Source organism: Podarcis muralis, chromosome 14, assembly GCF_964188315.1.
Source record: "Podarcis muralis chromosome 14, rPodMur119.hap1.1, whole genome shotgun sequence".
NCBI lineage: Eukaryota > Metazoa > Chordata > Lepidosauria > Squamata > Lacertidae > Podarcis > Podarcis muralis.
Window position 1 is genome coordinate 38,069,134 of NC_135668.1, and position 23,357 is coordinate 38,092,490.

Below are 23,357 nucleotides of genomic sequence, written 5' to 3' on the forward strand. Positions count from 1 at the left end.
CCCAGACAGGGTTAGCGTCTGAGGTCAGTCGCTTTTCCATTCCAAACTCCCAGCCCATCGGTGAGAGGGGAGGAGATTCCGGTTACACCCCCCTCCTCGCCTCTCTTTTTCTCCTCACCCCAGACACACACCCGGGAGAGCTGCTTTATAACTCTGTTCCTCCCTGACCCAGGAACTTAATTTCCCTCTTGATGTGCTCGCGCTCTCTTTCTCTCTCCCCAAGGTTGTTCACCAAGCCATCTTCCTTTCCTAGAGAACCTTCTTCCCCTTAGCCTCTGGCCTGCTGGCTCCAAAAGATCCAGCACTTTGCCATTTGCCCCTGGGCCTGGATTTTATTATTTTTATTTTTTAAAAAAAGAAACTGGAAGAGAAGGCATTGAGTGAAGAGAAGAAGAGGAGGAGCAGGAGGGCGAACCCCACAACTGGATGAAGTTCGAGGGAAGAGACTGGGAGCCCCACTTGCTGGTGAAACATGGACCTTTCCCTCTGGACGGCTGCGCTTTAAGTGATGTTGCTTTTTGGAAGGCCTGGTGTCTGGCTGCTGGTGGCAGAAGGCAGAATGGACACTGGCGCGTCCAGGACAGGCGATAAAATGAGGAGCGTGTGCTGGGGGGTGTAAGAGCGGAGGGGAGGGAAAAAAGAAGAGCTTTCTTTGGTTTCTTGTTATTTCCCCCTCCTCCCATCCCTTCACCTTCCTCTCCCCACTCTCTTTCTCCCCCCCCCCCCCAGCCGCAGCCTCCTTGCAAATGTGATTGTTTTGTCTATCACACAAGGCAAAAGTGGAAGACTCTCCCTGGGTTTTGGGGGTGGGGGAACACACACACAAAAAGGAAGGAGGCGCAGCAGTGGCTGGCAGGAGCTTGGTGGCGCGGCTGGATGCCTTTTTGGACTTTCCTCGGGAAGGGCTCGAAGCGAGAGGGCGGCCAGCGACGGCTCGGAGGGGAGCAGCACCTTCGCGACCCCATGCTGCCTTCACTCATCCTGTCTCTGCTGTCTCTCCTGGCAGAAGGGGCCAGCCTGCAGCCAATCAGGATGAGCCACCTAGGGGTGTGCCCCAACCAGCTGAACCCCAACCTGTGGGTGGATGCGCAGAGCACCTGCGAGAGGGAGTGCCAGGCCGATCAGGTGAGTCGGGGACGCTGTAGGTGAGCTCGCTCGCCCATCCGCTTTGCGAGAGCTTCGGCGCGCAGTTCCGGGCCTAGCCAGCAGGGGGTGGTGCTGTGCTCCCCTCGGGTGAAATGCCCTTCTATGGCAAAAGAGTAATAGCTCAGCCCGGGAGGTCGCATCGCTCGAGGGTTTGTCACCGAGGGAGGCTTAGGAAGGTGCCTCATCTGAAAAGCGCAGGAGTGGCTCCCCTGCATTCGGGATCTCTAGGGATTCAACCTGGGACCACCTGCATGCAAAGCAGATGCTCTGTCCTTTAGCCACAGCCCTTCCCTGGTTTGTAGGCAGAAGGTCTGAGGGTCAGCGCCTGGCATTTCCAGTTAAAACAGTCACCGATAGGCATCGTTCATTCTCAACTCTGCTGAGACCACTGCCAGTCAGAGTGGACAGTGCTGTCCTAGACTGACCAATGACCTGACACAGCATCAGGCAGCTTTATATGCTCAATAAACTTTATGGTGCAGCTGACAATCTGGCTTCCCTCGAGTTTTTTCGTTTTTGTTTTTTAAGACCTTCTGTTAAGAGGTCTGGAAAGAACCCTTATCTGAGACACAGGAGGGTCTTGATAGACCCAGTGGTCTGACTCGGAATTCAGCAGCTTCCTATGTTCCTTCTCTCTGCCACCAAGGGCAAAGGGACGGTGCCTGCATTTACTCAGCACTCTGTACGTGCTCAAAGGATCTATTTTATTTGCTTCTCTGGATGCTTCAGAGATACTGCAGATTGTTAGGCTAATAAGCCTACATCATTTTAGGATTATTTTTCCATTTCTTTTCAGAATCTACACACCTTCCCTCTTTTGCATAACACTCAAAACATCAATGTGCCTATGTATAAAAGTTGCAGCTGTAATCAATTCTCCCTCCATTTGTTTTGGGTTTTTGTGTGTGTGTGTTTTTGCGCACCTTCTCTCACGCGCAATTCCCAGATGCAGGATGTCTGTTAGTCTAGATGGGTCACAGAAATAGGGGTGTCTAATCAAGTCATTGGGGCAAGTAGTACCCCCTCTTCACCTAACGATATGTTGTACCCGTGGAGCAGTACAGGGTGGCTGACTCCTGAAGTGGTGACAGGTTTTTGGGTGCCAGTTAAGGATGGCAGAATGGGAGAGAGAAACAGTTTTGACCCATGGGGCACAATCAACCACGGAACTCTTATGTGCAATGAAACTCGTAGGCGCTTTGGATGAGCGCAAATGATATTTGCACAAGAAAACTCGCTAGTGCTAATCCTTCATGGTTCAGTAACAGGGCACATATTTGCACACCAGAGAACTCCGGTTCAGTTCTCCAACATCTTCAAGTTGGGCTGGGAAATTATCCTGTATGGGAGCCAGTTTTAGACAAAGCTGAGCTAGATGGACCCATAGTCTGAGTAAGGCAGCTTTTGGTGTACCTCCCAGAAGGAGATAATATTTTGGGTCATCCTTGAGCAAATGCTACATTTCCAAGGGGGTGGACAGTGGAGGAACCAATGCTTGTGAATGTGTGCATGAATACATTCCAGTTTGGGAAATTGTAACATTTTGCTCAGCCTTAGGACTAAGACGAAAGGCTGGTTCACATTGTCCCCTTTCCTCCTCCATGTGAACAGCCAGGGTCATGGGAACTTCTCTACCTTATCTGTATGCAGCCTGCAGCGTACATGGGTGGCTGCGTGCATGATAGTAGGTATATGCATAGCTCAGAATGAGCCAGGCGGCTCAAGGAGAAAAGGAAGTTGCTTTGTAAACCATACAGTCCAAGGGCAGTATCTAACGGTACTCCATCAAGTGTGGAAGTTGCTACAGTGTGCCTCATTCCCCCACTCTTGAGACACGTGGAAGAAGCCAACATTGTGGCTCTTTCTCACACTTGCATTGCCCCAGGACAGGTGGCGCTGGCGTGGCAAGTAGGCATGTCACTGGTGTTGTTAGTACAGCACAGGTGGGCATAGTGCCAATGCCCCTTGGGACTGGTGGGGTGGAGAGCAGAGAGGCGAATGGTAGGTGGAGCGCAAGCCAATGACAGGCAGTGCCAAATAATTCTCTCATGCACCCCACCCCACCCCATCCTCTCCTCTGCTGAGTTTTACAAGGGCAATACTGAGACTCGGGAAGCTGATAGGCAGAACGACCCCCTAGATTGGTTCCAAGTAAGAGGAACAGTGGAAAAGGGCCAACTGAGAGGAGATATGATAGCCAATATCTTAAGGGCTGTCACATGGAAGATGGAGGAAGCCTGTTTTGTCCTGCTCTGGAGGGACATGAACAAATGGCTTCAAGTTACAAGGAAGGAGATTCAGGAAGAACTTTCTGACAGTAAGAGCAGTTTGATAGTGGAGTGGACTCTCCTTCCTCTGAGGTTTTTAAGTGGAAGTTAGAAGGCCATTTGTCATGGATGCTTTTGTTGAGATTCTTGCATTGCAGGGGGTTGGACTAGATGACCCTCAGGGTCCCTTCCAACTCTACAATTATCTGATTCAAAGAAGGCAGGCAAGTTGGGTGGGCAGACATAGGTTGGTGAGGCAGTTCCCTGTTCACCCTAATGGAGCAGTACCCATTCATGCTAATGGTGCAGTCGCCACTGACAGATGGGAATGGTAATTGCTGCTGAGGGAATGGAAGCCCCTACATCACTTCCATGTGGAGAATTCCATGCATCGTCATCATTTTCATTATTACATTTGAAACCATTAAGGAGCTCAAGGCAGCACACATGCTTTCTTGCTCCTCCCCCCCCCTTATCCTCACAACAATCCTGTGAGGGAGGCTAGACTAAAAAAGAGAGAGACTGACTCAAGGGTCACCCAGTCAGCTGAGTGAGGATTTGAACCCGCATCTCCCCACTCCTAATATGACACAGTATAAACCATCACATAGGAAACAACACACAATATGTTTCCATGTAGGAAAGTCTTTCTTGTGTGAAGTGGTCCTTCCTTCCTGGGGAGGTGCAAGCGGTTGCTAGGAAACCAGAATAGGATCCTCCCTGACTCTGGCTTTAACACCCACCCTCAAATACTTGGTTAAGCCCCATCCTCTGCTTTTGCCATCCATCTTATCAGTCCCCCACATAACTGGAAATTTATATATTTGCATATGTGATGGCAACTGGAGGTGGAGAAAGAGAGGGCAGAGGGTGAAGAAAGAGCTGTGAGTGGGTGGAGGACCTTCTTCCCAAACTTTGGATCTCCTGGGAAACTCAGCAAACCTGCTGTACTTGGAACTGGGTGTGGAGAGTACAGTTGAATGGGACATAGTTGTGGGTAGCCAGAGAAGGTCCCATCCACCTGCCTATAGAAAGCAAGTCTAGAGTGAGAGACTAGGGTGATGTCTGCTATTTCCAGGAACTCTTCTCCCTGTAATACTTTAATGGATGATCTGAGAGTTTGTCTGGACCCTGGATGAGAACCTGGAAGCTGAGAGGGAGGGTGTGTCAGAAGGAAAATGAACTGATACTGATTTTTAAAATATAACTTTCTATTAATTTTTATATGCAGCTGTTTATTTTTGTAATAGTTTGATTAAGTTGTCTGTTGTTGCTTCAGTTTTCTATAAACCGCTTAGAAATATTTTTAATATATTAAGCGGTATAGAAATCAATCAATCAATCAATCAATCAATCAGTCAATCAATCAGCTTTGTCAAATTGTTGAAAAATTATTTCCAATTAATCCCTCCCTTCCTCTCACACCCTTGTGTGAGAGACCGTCCAAAAAAATCTTTTTTGCTCAAAGTGGTAAACTGGTTCCCCCATCCCCACCCCAGTCAGGGTCATTTTCAATGGGATGCCAGAGGAAGGTGCTGACAGCTCTAGACAAGCCATGCTGCCTCATCCGGAGATGGGTGGCATTCTCTGGACCACAGACTTCCCTCCCTTCGAGCCAAATAATTCATCCCTGAACCTGCTCTAGTTCTCACTGAGGTGTTAAAAGGTTGGTGGAGGGGAACCGAAAAAAATTTTTTAATCCCCCTTGTGTGCGGAGGATTACTCCATCAAGGCCTTTTCCTTCCTTGCTTGTTTCAAGGGGTTTGCGGTTTAGGCCGCAATCCTAAAGCAAGATGAATGTCAGCTGAGGGGCCAATAGATGCTGCTTAACTGCTGCTCTGCCAACAGAAGGAGGCTCCCCTGCACTTAACATCACTGGCACACCTACAGAAAACCCTCAGAAGCTGCCTTATACTGAATCAGGCCCATTGGTCCATTTAGCTCCGTAATTTCTACATTGGCTGGCAGCGGCTCTTCAGCCTTTCAGGCAAGGATCTCCCCCAGCAGCACTTGGGAGAGGCCAGAATTTGAACCTGGGACCTTCCGCATGCAAAGCAGATGTTGAGCTATGACTGAGCAACTATGGTCTTCCCACAAAAGCAAAATTAGCTGCCTTATATTGAATCCATCCAGCTCAGTTCTGTTGACACTGACTGGCAGCCACTCTCCAGGGGTTCCAGGCAGGGGACATTCCCAGTCCTAACCTGGAGGTGCTGGGGATCGAACCTGGGACCTTCTACAGTGGTGGATGTATCCGTGGTAGTGTGTATATGTGTGGAAACAGGGCACTTTGGGGGCAAATGTGAATCAGCAAGACCTCTGTGTTGACCTTCATGCTCCCACAAAGGGGCCCTCAGGTATGCCAGTCCTGCAGCTGGTGTAACTAATTCCCTCCCATTCACCACAACTTGTATGGGAGAAGCGGGATGTGGGGGTTAAGAAAAATCATGGCCACAATTTAGAGAAGGAAAAGGCACCGCAACACCACTCTGGCTGCAGTGAGCCAGCAAGGTTTTGGAAACCACCACAGAAGTGTCCCCTCAGCACCAGCATAGAATTAATTTATTTGCCCAGGTTTCTCCTGACTCATGAAATTGGGCCCTGGTTTATGTGTATGAAGCCCTTGAATCTGTTTTATTTGCTTTTTATCTTTGTTTTATTGATTTTAAGCTGAATATTAATTGTTGTTTTTTGTTAGTAATAATAATAATAATAATAATAATTTATTATTTGTACCCTGCCCATCTGGCTGGGTTTCCCCAGCCACTCTGGGCAGCTTCCAACAAAGATTAAAAATACATTAAAATTAGGCTGTTTTAACGGGAGCTGATTTCATTTTGCACTTAGTGTGCACTCACTGCCTATATATATATATATATATATATATATATATATATATATATTTGCTTTCTTAGATTTTCACGGGTACATGAATGCAGGTTTTGGTGTTCTCGGGTGTCTTCCCGTGTAAAAGTTGGGGTGTCTAGGCGACGTTTCGACGAGGTCTAGTGAGACCTCGTCGAAACGTCGCCTAGACACCCCAACTTTTACACGGGAAGACACCCGAGAACACCAAAACCTGCATATATATATATATATATATATATATGAGCTATATAGGTTTAGAATAAAGACTTCCAGAGTAAAAGTAAGATACAAAACCACACATAACTGATTAATAAGAAGCCAGCCAAAGCACCACCAGCCAAACCAGCCCCCAAATACAAAAATCCAGCTAAAACTCACCAGCTGTCCAATAATAGGATTACTCTGCCAAATAGTAGCAGGGTTTTTTGTTGTTAAACTTCTGGTTGTGAACTATTTTTTAATGTGATTTAATTGTTATAGGAGATGCCATTTCTTGCATATTTTGTTATTTCCGTGGAGTGGGAACTGCCTTGAGAATGGCTGCAGTTCCGTAATAGAACATCTGCTTTGCATGCAGAAGGTCTCAGATTCAATCCCTGGCAGGGCTGGGATAGTTCCTTGTCTGAAATTCTTGACTGAACTAGTTGGGCCTTAAGTTGGACTCGAGTATAATGCAGCTTCCTATATGCATATGTATTTATTTATTGAATTTGAATTCATACGCCACCTTCCTCCCTAAGGAGCCCTGGGTGGCAAACAGTTACACAACTTAAAAACAAAGCAGAAACATTCTTAAAATGTTAAAACTTACAATTGAAAACATTCTAAAAGCAATAGGAGTTAAAAGCATACTTCCATCCAGCTATCATAGAACTGTAAAGTTGGAAGGGATCACGAGGATCTAGTCCAACGTGGGACTCAAACCCACGACCCTGAGATTAGAGTCTCATGCTCTGCCAACTTAGCTATTTTATCTCAGGATTACCAGGAACAGTATTCTTCAGCTACCAGATATGCTTGTGTGAACAGGTGTGTTTTAAAATTCTTCCCAAAAGCTAATGAATGGAGACAGGCTCACCTCAGAACAGAGGGCATTCCACAATTGGGGAACCACCACCGAAAAGGCCCTGTCACACCTAGTTTGATGGGAAAAAACGATGCTGATTCACTCAAATCTAAAAGTTCTGCTCCTCCTCCTCCTCTGCAGGATTGCGAAGGCTTTGAGAAATGCTGCACCAACGTCTGTGGCCTGCGGAGCTGCGTGGCAGCCCGCTATGCGGACGGAAGCCTCTCCTCGCTGGAGCTGGTGCAAGAGGCCACATGCGAGAGCTTTGTGTGCACGCAACAGGGCTCGGACTGTGACATCTGGGACGGGCAGCCCGTCTGCAAGTGCAAGGACAGGTGCGAGAAGGAACCCAACTTCACCTGCGCCTCCGACGGACTCACCTACTACAACAAGTGCTACATGGACGCCGAGGCCTGCATCCGGGGCATCAGCCTGGCCGTGGTGCCATGCAAGTACATTTTCACCTGGCCCAACACCAGCCCGGTGCCGATGGAGACCACGGCTCACCCGACGCCCGGCACAGGCACTGAGCTGCCCATACCACCGGCCCTCTACAACAACCCCTTCCACCAGTTGGTCTACGTGGGGGGCACGGTCAGCTTTCACTGCGATGTGAGTGGGCGGCCACGCCCCGACATCACGTGGGAGAAGCAGAGCGACCACCAGGAAAACTTCATCATGCGGCCCGACCAGATGTATGGCAACGTGGTCGTGACCAACATCGGCCAGCTGGTCATCTACAATGCCCAGCCGGAGGATGCCGGGATCTACACTTGCACAGCCAGGAACTCCGCTGGCCTCCTGCGGGCGGACTTCCCACTGTCTGTTGTCAAGAGAGAGCACTCCAGAGGGGAGCCGAAGGCATCCAGCCCTCCTCAGCTCCCGCCCGGCGAGTGCCTGAAGGAGCCTGACAAGCAGGAATGCGAGGCCTACCAAGTCCGCTGGCATTTTGACTCCAAGAGAGGCTTGTGCACCACTTTCCGCTATGGCGGTTGTGGGGCTAACCAGAATCACTTCGACACCTACGAAGAGTGCCAAGTGGCCTGTGTCAATAACGCCGTCAACCTCTGCACTCTCCCCATTGTGCAGGGCCCCTGTAAGAACTGGGAGCCCCGCTGGGCCTACAACCACCTGATGAAGCAGTGCCACTCCTTCATCTACGGCGGCTGCGAGGGCAACGAGAACAACTTCGACGGCAAAGAGAGCTGCGAGGACGTCTGCCCCTTCCCCAAGACGCTGCAGTGCAAAGCCTGCCGTCTGAAGAGCAAGATGGTGCCCAGCCTCTGCCGCAGCGACTTCGCCATCGTGGGACGGCTGATGGAGATCATCGAGGACCAGGATTCTGGCATTGCCCGCTTTGCCCTGGATGACATCCTCAAGGACGAGAAGATGGGCCTCAAATTCTTCAACATCAAGTACCTGGAGGTGACCTTGACAGATATGGACTGGAACTGCCCCTGCCCCAACATGACCACCGAGGACGGGCCCCTCATCATCATGGGCGAGGTGCAGGAAGGCATGGCGGTCCTCGACCCCAACAGCTATGTCCGGGCCGCCAATGATAAGCGGGTCAAGAAGATCCACGAACTGCTGGAGAAGAAGACGTGCGAACTTCTCAACCGGTTCCAGGACTAGCATGGGCGGCAGTGACAGCTGCTGCTTGTCTGTGGCAGAGAAGGGAAGGCAGACGAAGGCTGACGTCCCTTTCCCCAAGAGACTCTGCTCTCCCTTTCTTGTGCTGTGCTGCAGCTATGCAAGGACTGGGTTGGAGACTGGCAGGACAAATCTGGCGCTCCTGGAAAGCCCATGAGCCTCCAAGTGGGTGCAGAGGGGCGAATCCTTATTCCATGCCACCTCCACGGACCTGCCTCTCATTTTTAGATGTTTTCAGTTATTATCACTACTGTTTCAATGAGCTCCATTATTGCTTGTAACTACCTATTGTCTGTTTTTGTGTGTGAGAGAGAGCTGTAATTTATCTGCGCCTGTGACATCCCTCCAGCCCAGCCTATGTGGAATTAATAATAATAATAACGAAAAGGAAATCCTGTGTTCCTTCTACACTGGAGGTTGTTCTCTACCAGCCCCTTTCTTTCCTGATGTAAAAGCAAATTCTGCTTTTAGCCCAGCGTTACCAGCGAAAAAGGTCATGAGGACTAGCCTCCCATCAAATAATGGCAAAGGGGAGGGGGAGAAACAGGCTTACTGTAGCCGGATGCGGGTGGGGAGCAGAGTTTGCAAAATGTGAGAGGGACCTTCCTAAGGAAGGAAGAACAATTGCTAAAGGAGAAACAGAAAGTGACAACCACCTGCCCCAAATGTGGCTGGATGAGGAAATTAGATCCTCTTTGGCTTTGATTTGCAGTGCTCATGTGGCTATTCCACTTTTGGATTTCTTCTTAAGGCAGGGATGGGGAAATTGCCCTCCACATGGATGTTGTAGTTCAGCAACATCAAAGGACTGTTTTAAAGCAATATTGTGGGCCTGCAGCAGTGCTGGCCAAAGCAGAATCGCCTCCCCGTCACAAGCAATCCTATGCAGAGCCACACTTATTTGCACAATCAGTTTGGGGTTATTTTGCTGTGTGCAGCAATGAACAGAAAAACAACCACTTAAAAGTCTGCATGAACCCTTTCTAGTTCTACTGTGGGAGGAAAAATGCTTCTGATGACTGCCTGATGCTGGAAGCTCAAGAGTGGAGACTCCTGTTTGAGTCTCCCTGCCTGGGCAACTGTCAGAACAGGATACTGGACTAGGTGGGTCATTTGCCTGATCCAATAGACTCTTATATTCAGAGATGGATTCTGGATCAAATTGATTTTATCTTCTCAGGTTACGTATTGCAAGGTTTACTCCTTTGTTATGGAAGCTGCTTTGAACATTATTATAACAGAAAAGTGGGGGTACAACTATTTAATCTAAACTTTGGCTTTGCTTGTCATCAACCTAGACTACGTAGGAGAGTAAAGCTCTGGTACTTCAATCAAGTACAGTAAATGAATACATTTCTCACATAGCAATACCCAAGCAATATATTTATTTGCACTCAAATGCAGCAGAGTCCACACAGTATTACATCCACACAGATCTCCCCGGCAAAGTTCTTCCTCCTTGCTATTCCCATAAGTTCAGCCCTTAGCTATACATTGTTGCTGCTCTAGTGGCTGATCACCACTAGAGGGAGCTATTACTTCATACAGATTTTTTAAAAGATGTGCTGGAGTGATTTGCTACCTCTTGAGGAACACTTGGAACAGGCAAAGGGGGGGGGGGGGGAATTACTCAGCTGAAGACTTGTTAAAGCTGCTAGACTGTAAGCTAACCTACAGAGGCAGGTGGGTATGTTGTTATTGGGGTGGTAGCGTTTCAGAATACAGGAGTGGAATTACATTATTGAATACCCAGTATTTTAACAACTTTGTTGTAAAGAGTCTGTAAAGAGTACTAGTCATCAAATCCATCTTTCCCATCTAGCTCTGCACGATAGCCTTCAGTTACTTGGGGAAGTGTCATTCTGAGCTTTCCTTCCTCCCATATTCCGTAATATTTTCTACTCCGAAATCCCCTCTTAACCCAAAAGTCACAGTTACAGGGTCAAAGGACATTAAGGTCTCCATCAAAGAAGGCCGGAAAACAAAGCCTTCACTGAAGCAGGCGAAAGGTAATAATCATGCACAAGAGACAAAGGTGTTTTGAGATGGGTACAAGGATGCCGTCTAACCCACAACTTCGAAACCAGCAGCGAATACCAAAATCGAAGCATGAACAGGCTAGTTGGGGGACCCGCAGGCCCTCCAGATGTGCTTGGGCTCAGTTCCATCCATCCCTGCCTCCTCCCCTGGCCATGCTGCCTGGGGGCTGATGGGAATTGGGAGTCCAAGCACATCTGGGAGGACTGCAGCTCCTCCATCCCTGTGCTAGCTCAACACTGGCCAGAAACCTTTGGGCAAAGCTCCATTCTCTGTAAAGGCTTTTCTCTCCTGATGCAGATCTTCATACAGGACATCATTCCCATCTCACCAAGAGCTATTTTCACCCAGGAGCCGAAGAAGCTACTAGAAACCTGGTGGGCTTGAGCACGACAGACACAGAGCAAATTTGGCGACGGCAGGCGACACTTTGACCGTCCTTGGTGGTCCCTTCTCCTTGGCAGAGAAAGTGGATGGGCTGGCTTAGTGTTTGCGGAAAACAAGACACTTGTTGTTTGCAGGCATGTCGACCTGGAAGCAGAAAATCTTTAGGTTACTTGAGACACTTGGCAGCCACATTATACGGACGCAGGCACACAGTTCAACCAAAGACACCACTAGGCCTCTTCAGGTGTCTCCCCCTCCAAGCCAGATTCTCATTGCAGGGGGTGGGGAGAGTGAGGGGCACATTCCCTAGAGCCTCTTCCTCCCTTGTACGACTTTCTCCTCTCCTGCAGCTCTCCACATGTTGGGGGCTGCAGTTCTGCACTGGCAAACCTGCCCTGCTCCTGTAGGCAATGACAATAATTCGGTGGTAGGGCATCTATCTGGCATGCAGAAGGTCCCACACTCAATCCCTGGCATCTCTGGGCAGCCTTGGCACAGAACCCTTTCTGACATTCTGGAGAAGCACTCAAGAGCAGGCAATACAGAACGGGATGTACTAATGGTCTGACTCCATATAAGGCAGTTTCTTAGGCTCTCCATGCAACTCAGAACCCTGGAGGGCCAGGAACCTAAATTGCTTGGAGAGCCCAGCATGTGTGGGGAACCTCTGGAAGAGGCGGCTGTAGGGTGGTGGAACCAGTACAATGATACTGGGTGCCACAATGCAGGGGTGCCACAACAATGCTGAAGAATGGAAGGTGGGGACGTCCAATTTTAGTGCTGCACTGGAATTTAAGAGCCCAAAGACTGCAACCCCCTTTAGCCATCCAGCTGTTGACAAACTATACAACTCCCACCACCCCTGGCCGTTGGCCATGCTTGCTGGGGCTGATGGGAGTTGTAGTTCAGGAACATGCGGAGGGCCAAAGGTTCCTCACACCTGACCCACAAGAATGTCTAACACACTCTGCTTCAGAACAAGACAAGAAGAGCCCTGCTGGATCAGACCAAAGGCCCATCCAGCCCTGCATTCTCACCATGGCGAACCAGAAGACTGCCAGGAGAACCTCAGCCACACACTCCCTCCAGCTGCTGTTCCCAGCAACTGATTCCCAGTGGAGGGAGAACACAGCCACGGTGTTCTCATAGTGAAGGCACTTGCCAAGAGACAAATTTGCTCCTCCCAAATTGATGTGCAACACGTATTTCCCCCTCCCTCACCCACAGATATCCTGTTGCCATTCGCGGGGGTGTGCTACTCCACACCTGGCCAACAACACTTCAGTGGTGGGAGAAACCAGCTGGGGAACCCCAAAGGAACTCCCAGGGGAAGAAGGCTCAGAGCCAGGGGGTGGGTTGGTGGTGGGATGACAAAGAGTGGTCAGAGGCAGAAGAAGGAGCAAACTGGGAGGAGGTGTCGGAAGATGAAGGGGCAACAGGGTTTGGTGAGCAGGAAGAGGCTGTGGCAGAGAGCAGTCCAGATGAGGAGACTGGAGAGGAGAGGGACCAAGAAGCAGAGGTGAGTCAGGCTGGTGAAGAAGTCAGGGTGTCACCTGCTCCTGCTGCGACCAGATCCCCTCCCCACTGGTCTCCCAATTGCTTGGGAAGGACCATGGGGAGGAGGAGATTCAGAGAGCTGTGTAAGGCAGGGACCTTCAGTTATTGCAACTGCCTCATTAGGGCAAGATCTGCTGGGAAGAGTTGCTGTGATTATTACGCCTAGCCTCCGAAGCAGAACTTGCTTCCTTGAATAAAGAGTTAACTGTACTGATGCCGTGTGACTTATACTCCTGACACCCATCCCTGACAGGTGCCCATCTTCCCAGATCCCTGAGCCACGCTAGCCAGAGCTAATAGGAGCCAAACAACAGTTGTGGGGCAGCACACTCCCCCTTCCCCCAAACCTATTCTTTAGCTTCCTATGACCACCTACCATCCTCTCCAACCACATCCTATTGATCTCAGCAAACTGCTGCAGCAAAGCCGTGTCCCGGAGGCCCCAGGCTGGATTTCTGTGGTTGGGAGTGGAGGGGAGAAGAAAGAGAGAGAATGAAGTCTATCACTGTATTCAAGAGGTGCTTCCATACAGAGAGCAGCACTGCTGCCTCCACATGAGGGTTTCCTACCCACCCATGTCAGAATCCTGCTTGAGGTGATGCCTACAATGGCTTAACAATCACTCCCTCTTCCCAGGGAATTCTGGGAATTGTAGCTCTGTGTGTGTGGCTAACGATGGCCTGAATTGAGCTATGTCTGTGCCTTATATGCCAAGCAGTGTTATACCGCTTTAGCAGTCATGACTTCCCCAAGTGTGGCCAGGAGACCCCGATTTCCCTCACACAGCTACAGTTGTCAAGAGTGGTGTAACTGTCAATCCCTCTTCCCAGGGAACTCTGGGAACTGTAGTTCTGTGAGGGGAATGGGGGCCTCCTAACAATGCTCAATGAACTACCATCTGGAGGCTGCTTGGTGGTAAGTCATGACTGTTTAAAGTGGTATAAGAGTGCTTTGAATGGATGGTGCAGATGTCAACCAAGTAAAACTCAGGAGTAGAGCCACACTACTCTTCCTTATTTTATATACTGTTCAATCAAAAATAAATAAATCTCTAAGCCATTTGCATAAAATGGTATAAAATAAACATTTAAAAATAGCAAAGGTAACCCCAAAACCCAGAGACTTGAGAAACAGTAGACATAAATAAAACCATCCAAATATACATAAAAAACCAACATATTTTTGAACCTGATAAAATTACACGTCTGGCTAGACTCGCTAAAACAAAAACAACAGAAAAGGGTTGTTGTTTTTTACCAAGCATCAGCCATAGTGCTTAATATTAATAGGAAGGGAGTTCCTAATGGTACCTACTGCCATGCTGAAAGTGAAGATTCCTTGCAGCTGCAGAATAAACATTATGCAGGACTTTTGAAAGTGCCTTTTCTGCAGATGGAAACAGCTGAGAGGGCACAGTAAACTAGTTCCAAAGCTGCTGAGGGTTTTATATGCTACGAGTAACTCCTTCGATTTGGCCTAGCTCCTCCTTACCTCTGCCTCAAGTAGGAATCAAAGTCCACGTTGCTCTGTGGGTAGATGCAGCCATTCACAGCATAAGGCTTGGAGTGGAATCAGGCAGGGGGAAAACACACCAAACAGTTTAAGACAAAGTGGTATCAAACAATCAATTATTTTTTTAAAAAAAATCAAATAATGTGTGGGTTCTTTGTCCCGCGACCCCTTAACTCAGAACTGGAAAAAAATCTAAGAATTGAGACAGCTAAGTTTCTCTTAATGAAGCTTTCAGAAGTTAGGGGGGCTTTAATAATAATAATAATAATAATAATAATAATAATAATAATAATAATAATATATTTATACCCCGGCCATCCGGCTGGGTTTCCCCAGTCACTCTGGGTGGCTTCCAACAGAACACTAAAAGTTTAAGAAAGCTTTTAAAAAAACCAGCAACCATCAGCCCTGTTACCTCAAAGTTGCCAGTGTGAGAAAATGCACCTTGGATTTTCTGCAGAGCCAAGGGTTGCCACTAGGGGGGACTGTTGGCCAAGAATGCGACCAACTTCCAAAAAAAAAAAAACCCAAACCAGAGACCAAAGCAAAACATTGCATGAATCTCTATACACAGAATCACTAGGCTGTTGCAAAGAATAAACCTGCAGCCCTCAAGAGGTGGTTACTTCAGCTGCCCTCATTCTAAGCCAGAGTGACCAATGTCCAGGGATGTTGGGAGTTGTGGTCCACTTACATCTGGAGTGGCACAGGTTCTGCACCACCACCAGAGGCCCAAGAATAGCAGCTTTGTGTTCTGGTTACTTTAGAGCAGCCTCCCCTGAGCTGGTGCCCTCCAGATGTTTCAGCCTACAATTTGTACTCCAAAACATCTGGAGGTTGCCAGCTTGAGGGAAGGCTGTTCTAAGGAGACATGATCTAAAGTAGTTCAGGGTCCTTGTACCATCATGCCCAGGGTCAAAACTACAATGTGGCATTAAAAGCATCTTTGAAAAAAGAATATAATTTCTCCCGCTCCTCTTTAAATATAATTTCTCCTGCTCCTCTTTAAGTCCTGAGAAAAATCCTTCCTCTGCTGCTACTTGCAAATGGAAGGAAATTTTCCAGTGCATTATCTGTATGTAGCCAAATTCATACAACAGAGGGAGAATTTAGCAAGTTGGGAGGAACTGCAAGTTTTGCACAACATTTTTTGTTTTCTTTAACTGCTGGCTGGAGCTGATGGGAGTTGTAGTCCAAAATATCTAGAAGCCAGCTACTTGACAAAGGCTGCTTCAGCAAAAGCAGCATCTAGATTACAAGGATCCTGACTGACAGCTTACCCCATATGTGACCATCACCGCTTTAGGCTTTAACAGCTTTCCTGCTCCTCTGAACAAACCCTGTGGTTGGGGGTGGGGGGGGCAGGGAATAATTAAACAAAATGCAAAGGAAATAGGTTAACAAGCTCATTTGGAAAGAGAATCACAAAGCATTTGCAGGATATGTATAAAAATTAGCAAGAAAGTGGCAACTGTTCTTTCCAGTAGGATCTTTCCTGTGTATCTAAATTCTATTTCTTGCAGCTTCCTTACGGAATAGTAAAAGAACACAATGTAAGTTTTTGCAAAATTGTGGTTGGTTTCCAGAGCAAGAGGCATCTTAGACTAACTCCTCTCCATAGATGCAGTTGGTCAACAATGGTGAGGGAAATGGACTCTATGTAGACTCAGGGGTGCTTCCTCTAAGCATGTGCAGAGTGCATTTCTCTCACTGTTGCATCAGTTTATTTGTAGGAATGCACGCAGGTCCCGCTTTCTGAACATTCAACGTGTTAAAATTCACTTATCCAAACACAGTGAATTAGTACTCAAACCTTACTATACACACCACAGATTCAGATATCCAAACAAAACATTTCTTTTTTATTTCCTTGTTTGCCTTTTACTGGTTGGCTGAGGAACAGAGGGAAAAAGATTGGACAAAATCAGAGAGCATGTTTTTTATATTTTTTGCTTTCGGGGGTCAAAATTCTGTGGTCAGGAACACATTATAAATTTCCCCACAGGAATCAATGGAAATTATCAACTCATTATGCAAACACTCTCATAACTAATAATTTCTAGGAAACGCATCGTTTTCAGTAAGCGAGACCTGCATGTACTTCTAACCTGCCAAATCATTGAAAAAGGTCTCATGGCAGTATAATAATAAATTTGTTAAACCACCATAAAATTACAAAATCATAAGATACAGGAGATATAACCAACACTGAATCAAATTAATTCTCTAAAATCACTTGGGAAAACAGAAGCATTTTCTGCAGGCAGCAAAATATCAGAAATGTTAGTGTTGGTCTGATTTCAAAGGGAATGGCATTCCAAAGGCCTGGTGCCGCTATACTAAAAGCCTCAGCTGGCCGTATGGTGCACCATTTGTAGGTGTATAAGCAACTGGGAGCAACACACTAGATTTCTGCTATTGGTGATGCCGGTTCCCTAAACAGCCCAGGAAAGGTTGTTAGCTAGAAGTACATCCAACCAAGAACCACAAGATGGCGCTTGCATTAGCTACACAGAGACCACTCAAGTACAAAAGCAAGGAATGTGTAACTGCCTTCATTGCAACTCACTGATGGGAGGCTGGAGAAGGCACTTCCAATCAGGGCAGCAGCAGAGACTAAGGGTTAAAGCCCCCAACTCAACCTTCTCCCAATCCAGCTCACTCTCCTCTCTTTGCAACGACTATTTGTTTTTGAAAAATCTTGAATGCCATAGCTGACCATTTGGGCTGCAAAAAGTCGAGGAGTTGGTAGGAACTCTTGGGTTGAAGATTAAGCAGAAATACAAAAACAAAAGTGGGAACTGATAGGACTAATACCCTTAACTCCACAGAACACATTCCCCGTTCCATTATTATTCCAATGAGCAATTATTCCAATGTCTCCTTCCTTCCAGTTTTTGTTTGGGCCCTTGACATGCAGCCTGCTGAAGAACCCAAACAAACCTGAAAGTTTGCTTTCTCTCACAGACCATTTGATATAAAGGGATTACTCTACTGTTATTTTGGCTTTCATCCCCTCTCAAACGGATCAGTTGAGGATATTCTGAGAATTTTAAAATCGACCATCTAAATCAGAGGTAGTCAACCTTTTTATACCTACCGCCCATTAATGCATCTTTCTTGATGGTAAAATTTCCTTACTGCCCTCCAGTGCTCGATAGAAGGAGGATTCAGCTTGTGCCGTAGAACCTCCTACTGCCCACCTAGAATCCTGAAACACCCACTAGTGGGCAGTAGGGACCAGGTTGACAATCCCTGGTCTAAATGGATGTTGCTTCATTTAAAAACAGGTTCTTAAAATCTTATCTTGGGGGGGGGGGGGAATTAAGTGCCACGGTTCTTGGCGCTGTCTATGATTATATGAACAAGACTTAGTAACATAAGTAACTAGAGACTACAATGTTCTGCTGCTGGCACACAGCTAAACATGCATCTCCTACTATTTATTAGTGCAACACACACTTAGTGACTTTAAAAGGAATTAAAAATCACTTTTTTCTTCCAGTTTATAAGCATTTCCTGACTTAATGGCCTGTTGTTGCTTACCAGTAGAAGTTAAGGACCAGTTAAGAACCAGTTAAGGAGCTACCTAGGTATGATTTGGACCTACTGCCAGGAAGCTTCTAAGATGTCAAATCAAAACAGTTAGTGTCATCTTTCGCCAACCTCCAGAATTGGATTTAGGGTTGTGCAGGCAGTTCCCCTGCAGATGGCAGTGAGCCAGGGGGCCATAAAAATGAGAAGATCCATACTTGAGAAGATCCAATTGGCCCCTGCCAACCTGATACCCGCTTCCAGATGTTGCTGGACCACAACTCCCACCACCCCTGACCAGTGGCAATGCTGGATGGGGCTGATGGAAGTTGGAGTTCAGCAGCATTTGGAGAGCCAGTGTTGGGCCAGGTACTTGGTCCAGCAAGCATTTGGCTCAGGTGGTGCTTGGCAGTCTGATTCTACAGGTGGGCGGGGTCAAAGGCAAAGGTGGGTGGAGTCATTAATGTAAATTTTACCTTTGTACAGCTGACTACTTTCTTCATTCACACCCCACTTTCTCTCTCTTGTTCAGGCAGGCAAAAGGCATTATCCAAATTGCCCTGATAGAAATGTGCAAGAAAAAGTTCCCCGTTCCCACTACATGCACTTACCTGGGAGTAAGAGGTGAAGACACTCCTTTTTACCTTCCGGCACCCTAGATGGATATTTTAGGGCCTTACCTTATTCCTGTGATTGCGTTTTAAACTTTTTAAATAAATTGCTTTCCATTGCCACATATAACATTACAAACTTAAAAGATACAGAAATGAACAATGGCTTGCCTGTTTGGTGTCATATGGTCCACAACTTAAAAAAGAAAATGATACAGAGTGGACAAATAGTTATTGCAGAGACATAAATTCAATGCTACAAATAATAATATAATTCCATGGAAGTGCAATGGAGCGGTCGTTAATAAGTCCTGGGATGCAATCAAATTCCCATAAAATCATACTTTGCAAGAACTTCCTGTAGCACCACATTTCAAACTGTTTTTAGCATGGTGTTTCTGTTGTCCTAACCCACCCCAGCACCTTAGGGTGAAGGTTGGGTAACTAAATCAGAATAATATGAAGTCCCATTCAGCTCAGTGGGCTTGACTTCCCAGCAGACACAGTACAGGCTTTCACTGCCAAGCAGGCTGACAGGAGCGTGGCCTCACCTCCGTGCAGCTCATGTCCGAGATATGAATCATGTTGATGTTGACAATGAGGTCCAGAGAGTCCGGGCGGAAGCCGCCCCACGTCTCCCAGCTGCGCGATGCATCCAAGTAAATGGGTGGTTTGACATTCGGGAGGCGGTACGCCCTGATAAATTCAGAAATGCTAGAAAGAGAAGGAAGAGAGCCAGACTGCAGATGGGGCAAGGGTCAACGGTAGAGCCGGCACCAGCAGTTTGCTCTCAATAGGGACAGGGGTGCCATCAGGGTGGGAGACTCTGGGGTACAAGTCCAGGGCCCTTCTCAGCAGGAGAGCCTCCAGGCAAAGCAGGGATGGATGATCTCATGTATGAGATGCCTATTGCCATTTACAGAGGAGGCCTTGCACAAGTCCATTAACAGTCTGAATGTGGGAACATAGGAAGCAACTTCTGGTCCACCAAGCTCAGTAGTTTCTACAAAGGTTGGCAGCAGCTCTTTGGGGGTTTCATGCAGCCCTACCTGGAGATGCCGGGGACTGAACCTGGAGCCTTCTGCATGCAGGGCAAATAATCCTGCCACTGAGCTAAAGGCCCCTTCCTAAAATGGCTTCATTGCACCACCGAACCAACCAGTTGAAAGCATAAAGCAAATCCAGCTGATAAATGAAGTGCAAAGGAGGTTGGTTGTGCTACAAGCAAAGCTGCTGAAGAGTTCAGAAGAACCCTTCCAATTAATCAATTAAACCTGCATAAATTGTGCATAGGGGGGAAATGACCCACAAGCTTCCTAAAAAAGAGGAAAGAGCAGCCAACGTTGCCCTTAAAGAGGGTCTTCTCACAGACAGAACGCCTCTTCCCAGATTGCACTTGCCATCCACAGCTTTTATAAACACTTTTAAAATGAGAAGTACTCATGCCTCTACCAAGGGCCACTGCGGGGCTGTCTCTCAACCCCCCCCCCTCCTGGAAAAGGGGAGGCTGACCTGTCCTCATCCATTGGCCAATTAAGCAGCAGCTCCTCTCCCTATCCTGTTTCCCTTTTATAGCATGTCTATTAGAGTGTTAGCTTAATATATGAATGTTCTTAGGGCATTTTAGGTGCCAATGGAAACTTTGCTTTCAGTGGAAAGAACAAGTTGTGTGGGTTTTTTTGGGGTGGGCTGTTTCTGGATCAGAACTGCAGTGGGAATAAAGTAGTAAGGCCCCTGTACCCATCAACCCATCCTGTCAGGAACCCAATTCAGATCCTGTGACTATGATTTACTTTAATTAACAACAACAAAAATGCCAACCACTAAAGCAATTGCTAATTACACAAGTGATGTAATATTCAGGCAAAGGTCAAGGGACCCATGGCCATTAGGTCCAGTCGTGACCGACTCTGGGTTGCGGCGCTCATCTCGCTTTATTGGCCGAGGGAGCCGGCATACAGCTTCCAGGTCATGTGGCCAGCATGACTAAGCCGCTTCTGGTGAACCAGAGCAGTGCACGGAAACGCCATTTACCTTCCCGCTGGAGCGGTACCTATTTATCTACTTGCACTTTGACGTGCTTTCGAACTGCTAGGTTGGCAGGAGCAGGGACCGAGCAACGGGAGCTCACCCTGTTGCGGGGATTCGAACTGCCAACCTTCTGATCAGCAAGTCCTAGGCTCTGAGGTTTAACCCACAGCGCCACCCACGTCCCGATGTAATATTAGTTTGGTACTAACTTCAAAGAATTATAGGCCTGACACTAAACTATGGTCTGCGCCATCCCCTAAACTAGGGGCTCTGACTTCAGCCATGTGTGGTATACTTTCCTCCCCAGCCCCACCTGCCCCAAGGATTCTTGTAATATGTTTCAGATTTGCAAATCCAGAATGAATACTGAGATTTGCTGAAGAGTTAACGTGTAACAGAGCAGTGCTCAGTGATCCTGTGTTTAGAGGCATAGGAGGTGCTTTGCTGGACCTGGTCAAGGTCCATTGAGACCAGCCTTTGTAGCAAGAATCAGAGCAACCAACTAACCATGAAGCTGGCCAATCATTACGAACAAGCTCACTTTCAAGTACAATTTAAGGGACACTTTTTAACTACTGCTTTACATTAATTTGCCCAACCTCAACTGTCACCTAGGAACAGCCATCCCACCAGGCTTTCGGATTTGCTTCCATCCCTGCTGGTCATTTTTAGAACAGCAGCTTCAAAAGCTGGAGCTTGAGTTTGCTTTTCTCCTCCTCCTTCCCCACTCTTTTTTCATTGCGTGTTATCTCTTTTTTGGTATCTGTTTTTTTTGTTTTGAAAACCTGATGGGGAAAAAGAAAGAAACCTTCAAGATGCTCTTTCGGTTAAAGACCAGTTAAAGATGCTTAGAAGAAGAAGAAAAAAAACAAGCAAACAAATACAATAACGCTCACTACACGGCGTTGTCTTTAAAGGCAGCTCAAAAACACCATTTGGTACAGAACACAGCTGCCAGGGTGCTGGTAGGAGCTAGAGACCAGACTTATTATGCCAATCCTGTATCGCTTACATTGGGTGCCAGTTTGTTTCCAGGTTCAGTTTTAAGGCACCCTTAATTTAAATCCCTTTAAATAAATACAAATGAAATATTTTATACTGACCACAGCCCTAAAACCATTAATTTCCAGCATTAGTCTTACAGGCGGGCACAGGCTAATAAGAGATGTATTTCTTAGCTATTGTCTATAATGCAGAGAAGATTCTGTACGTCCATTCTGCGGGGTGGGGGGGCGACAGAGAGACCGGAAAGCCATCGTGCCATCCTCTTATGGATGCAATAACTTCACCATGGGTGGGGAACATCTGATCCATTTCCCCCTAACCAAGCCCACCTGCTGCCAATCTGCTGGTGTCATTGGATGACGTCAACTCATGGGCGGGGTAGTGGCGGCGGTGCGGCTCAGTCCCGCCGGGCACGGCTGCTTCGCCAGTGTGTTTCCTGCACGGAACTCACTGGCAGAGCAGACTCCCGCCCCCGCGAGCCAGCTGTGGAAAGTGGGTGGGAGGAGCAACACCCACCACCTACCAGCCACATGGCATAGTCAGTGCATTCAATGTATATGGTGCACATGCCACATGAGGCCTGAAGCGTGTCAAGAACACGTTTCAGACGAGACCCAGGATGCGGGGGGGGGGGGTCCTCCTCGTGTCCAGACTGGACCGGCGGGGAATCCCGTGCAAGTCCACTCCGACGATCCATCCGAACAGCCTCCCAGGTCCGCCCCAGCAGCGAGGCTCCTACGCCTCGCCTTACCTCTCGATGCATTTCGGATCCACATCCGAGGGCTGCCAAACCACGTTGGGCATCATTTGGGCAAAATGGGCCGCGTGCTGCCCGGAGCCCGAAGCCACTTCCAGCACCTGGACTTGCGGCTGGCAGGGGTTCACGTAGTCCCGGAGGACCCTCAGGATAGGCTCCTTGTTCCTCTCCCCCGCCGCTGCTACGAACGCGGCACTCATCCTGCAAAAGAGGGGTGAGGGGGTCCTCGGAAGGGACTTGCCGCTTGCAGAGCAGGAGAGCCGCAGGGCGCCTTGCAACAGTTTGGCTGCAGGATCCGCCTGGGTGCCCCTTGCAAGCAGCCTGCAAGGACTTCCCTGCTCGTCCTCTAGGTCTACCTTTAAGGAGGCTCGCACCCCCGCACCCAAGGATTGCAGGCTGGGAATTTTGTCCTCCGAGCTGCTGGGAGGGAAGGAGGGAAGGAGATCGAGGAAGTTAAATGAAGCCACAAAGCAAAAGACTACGATTCCCAGAATGCAGCGCGGGGGGAGCGTGGCTATTGGTTCCACTTCTGCCCCTCCTCCTGGTTTTGCAAGAGGGTGCTTGGAAAGTCCGGAAACCAGGTTTATGGAGGGATCGTGATTTTCAAACGATAGGAAGCGCGGGCTTCTTGAATGCGTGTTTGGACTTAGCAAATAAACCCTAGTAAGTGCCTGCGCTGCTAGTAAGTGCCTACTTCCTAGTAAGTGCCTGTGCTGCTGTAGCTAATTCATGCCTTACAGGTTCCTTTGAAATTTCGGCTGCAAAAAAGAAACGGGATATTTCAAGGTGCTAGTCCGCAGGGCTCTTTATTCCTTTTTGCTGCAGTAGCCGGTGAACTGGTGTACTCCTCTGAGACATTGTTGTTAATAATAAAAACAATTTGTATTATTATTATTATTATTAAGTTTTCTTGTGTTGAAAGACTT

At 47.8% G+C, this 23,357-nt stretch overlaps 2 protein-coding genes across 2 annotated transcripts; one reads left to right on the forward strand and one right to left on the reverse strand.

Moving 5' to 3' along the window:
- Positions 1-10,612, forward strand: WFIKKN1 (WAP, follistatin/kazal, immunoglobulin, kunitz and netrin domain containing 1). Its single transcript, XM_028705782.2, has 2 exons — positions 1-1,125; positions 7,489-10,612. The coding sequence occupies exons 1-2, from the start codon at positions 877-879 to the stop codon at positions 8,980-8,982; spliced, it is 1,743 nt and encodes a 580-aa protein (XP_028561615.1). The 5' UTR covers positions 1-876; the 3' UTR covers positions 8,983-10,612.
- METTL26 (methyltransferase like 26) lies at positions 10,369-22,893 on the reverse strand. Its single transcript, XM_028705784.2, has 6 exons — positions 22,426-22,893; positions 19,190-19,352; positions 15,774-15,833; positions 14,473-14,540; positions 13,358-13,436; positions 10,369-11,568 (listed from the first exon to the last, which is right to left on the reverse strand). Exons 1-6 carry the CDS (start codon positions 22,629-22,631, stop codon positions 11,521-11,523), a joined length of 624 nt encoding a protein of 207 aa, XP_028561617.1. The 5' UTR covers positions 22,632-22,893; the 3' UTR covers positions 10,369-11,520.
- Positions 22,894-23,357: the final 464 nt, after the last annotated feature.

What these genes read in the sequence shown, in the direction of transcription:
- WFIKKN1 (XM_028705782.2), top strand. Translation starts at nt 877, where the DNA reads ATGCCTTTTTGGACTTTCCTCGGGAAGGGCTCGAAGCGAGAGGGCGGC. An exon ending in GGGAGTGCCAGGCCGATCAG is followed by an intron (nt 1,126 to 7,488) that starts GTGAGTCGGGGA and finishes CCTCCTCTGCAG; the next exon opens with GATTGCGAAGGCTTTGAGAA.
- METTL26 (XM_028705784.2), bottom strand. Translation starts at nt 22,631, where the DNA reads ATGAGTGCCGCGTTCGTAGCAGCGGCGGGGGAGAGGAACAAGGAGCCT. An exon ending in GATCCGAAATGCATCGAGAG is followed by an intron (nt 19,353 to 22,425) that starts GTAAGGCGAGGC and finishes TTCTCTTTCTAG; the next exon opens with CATTTCTGAATTTATCAGGG. An exon ending in CGGACATGAGCTGCACGGAG is followed by an intron (nt 15,834 to 19,189) that starts GTGAGGCCACGC and finishes CCCCAACCACAG; the next exon opens with GGTTTGTTCAGAGGAGCAGG.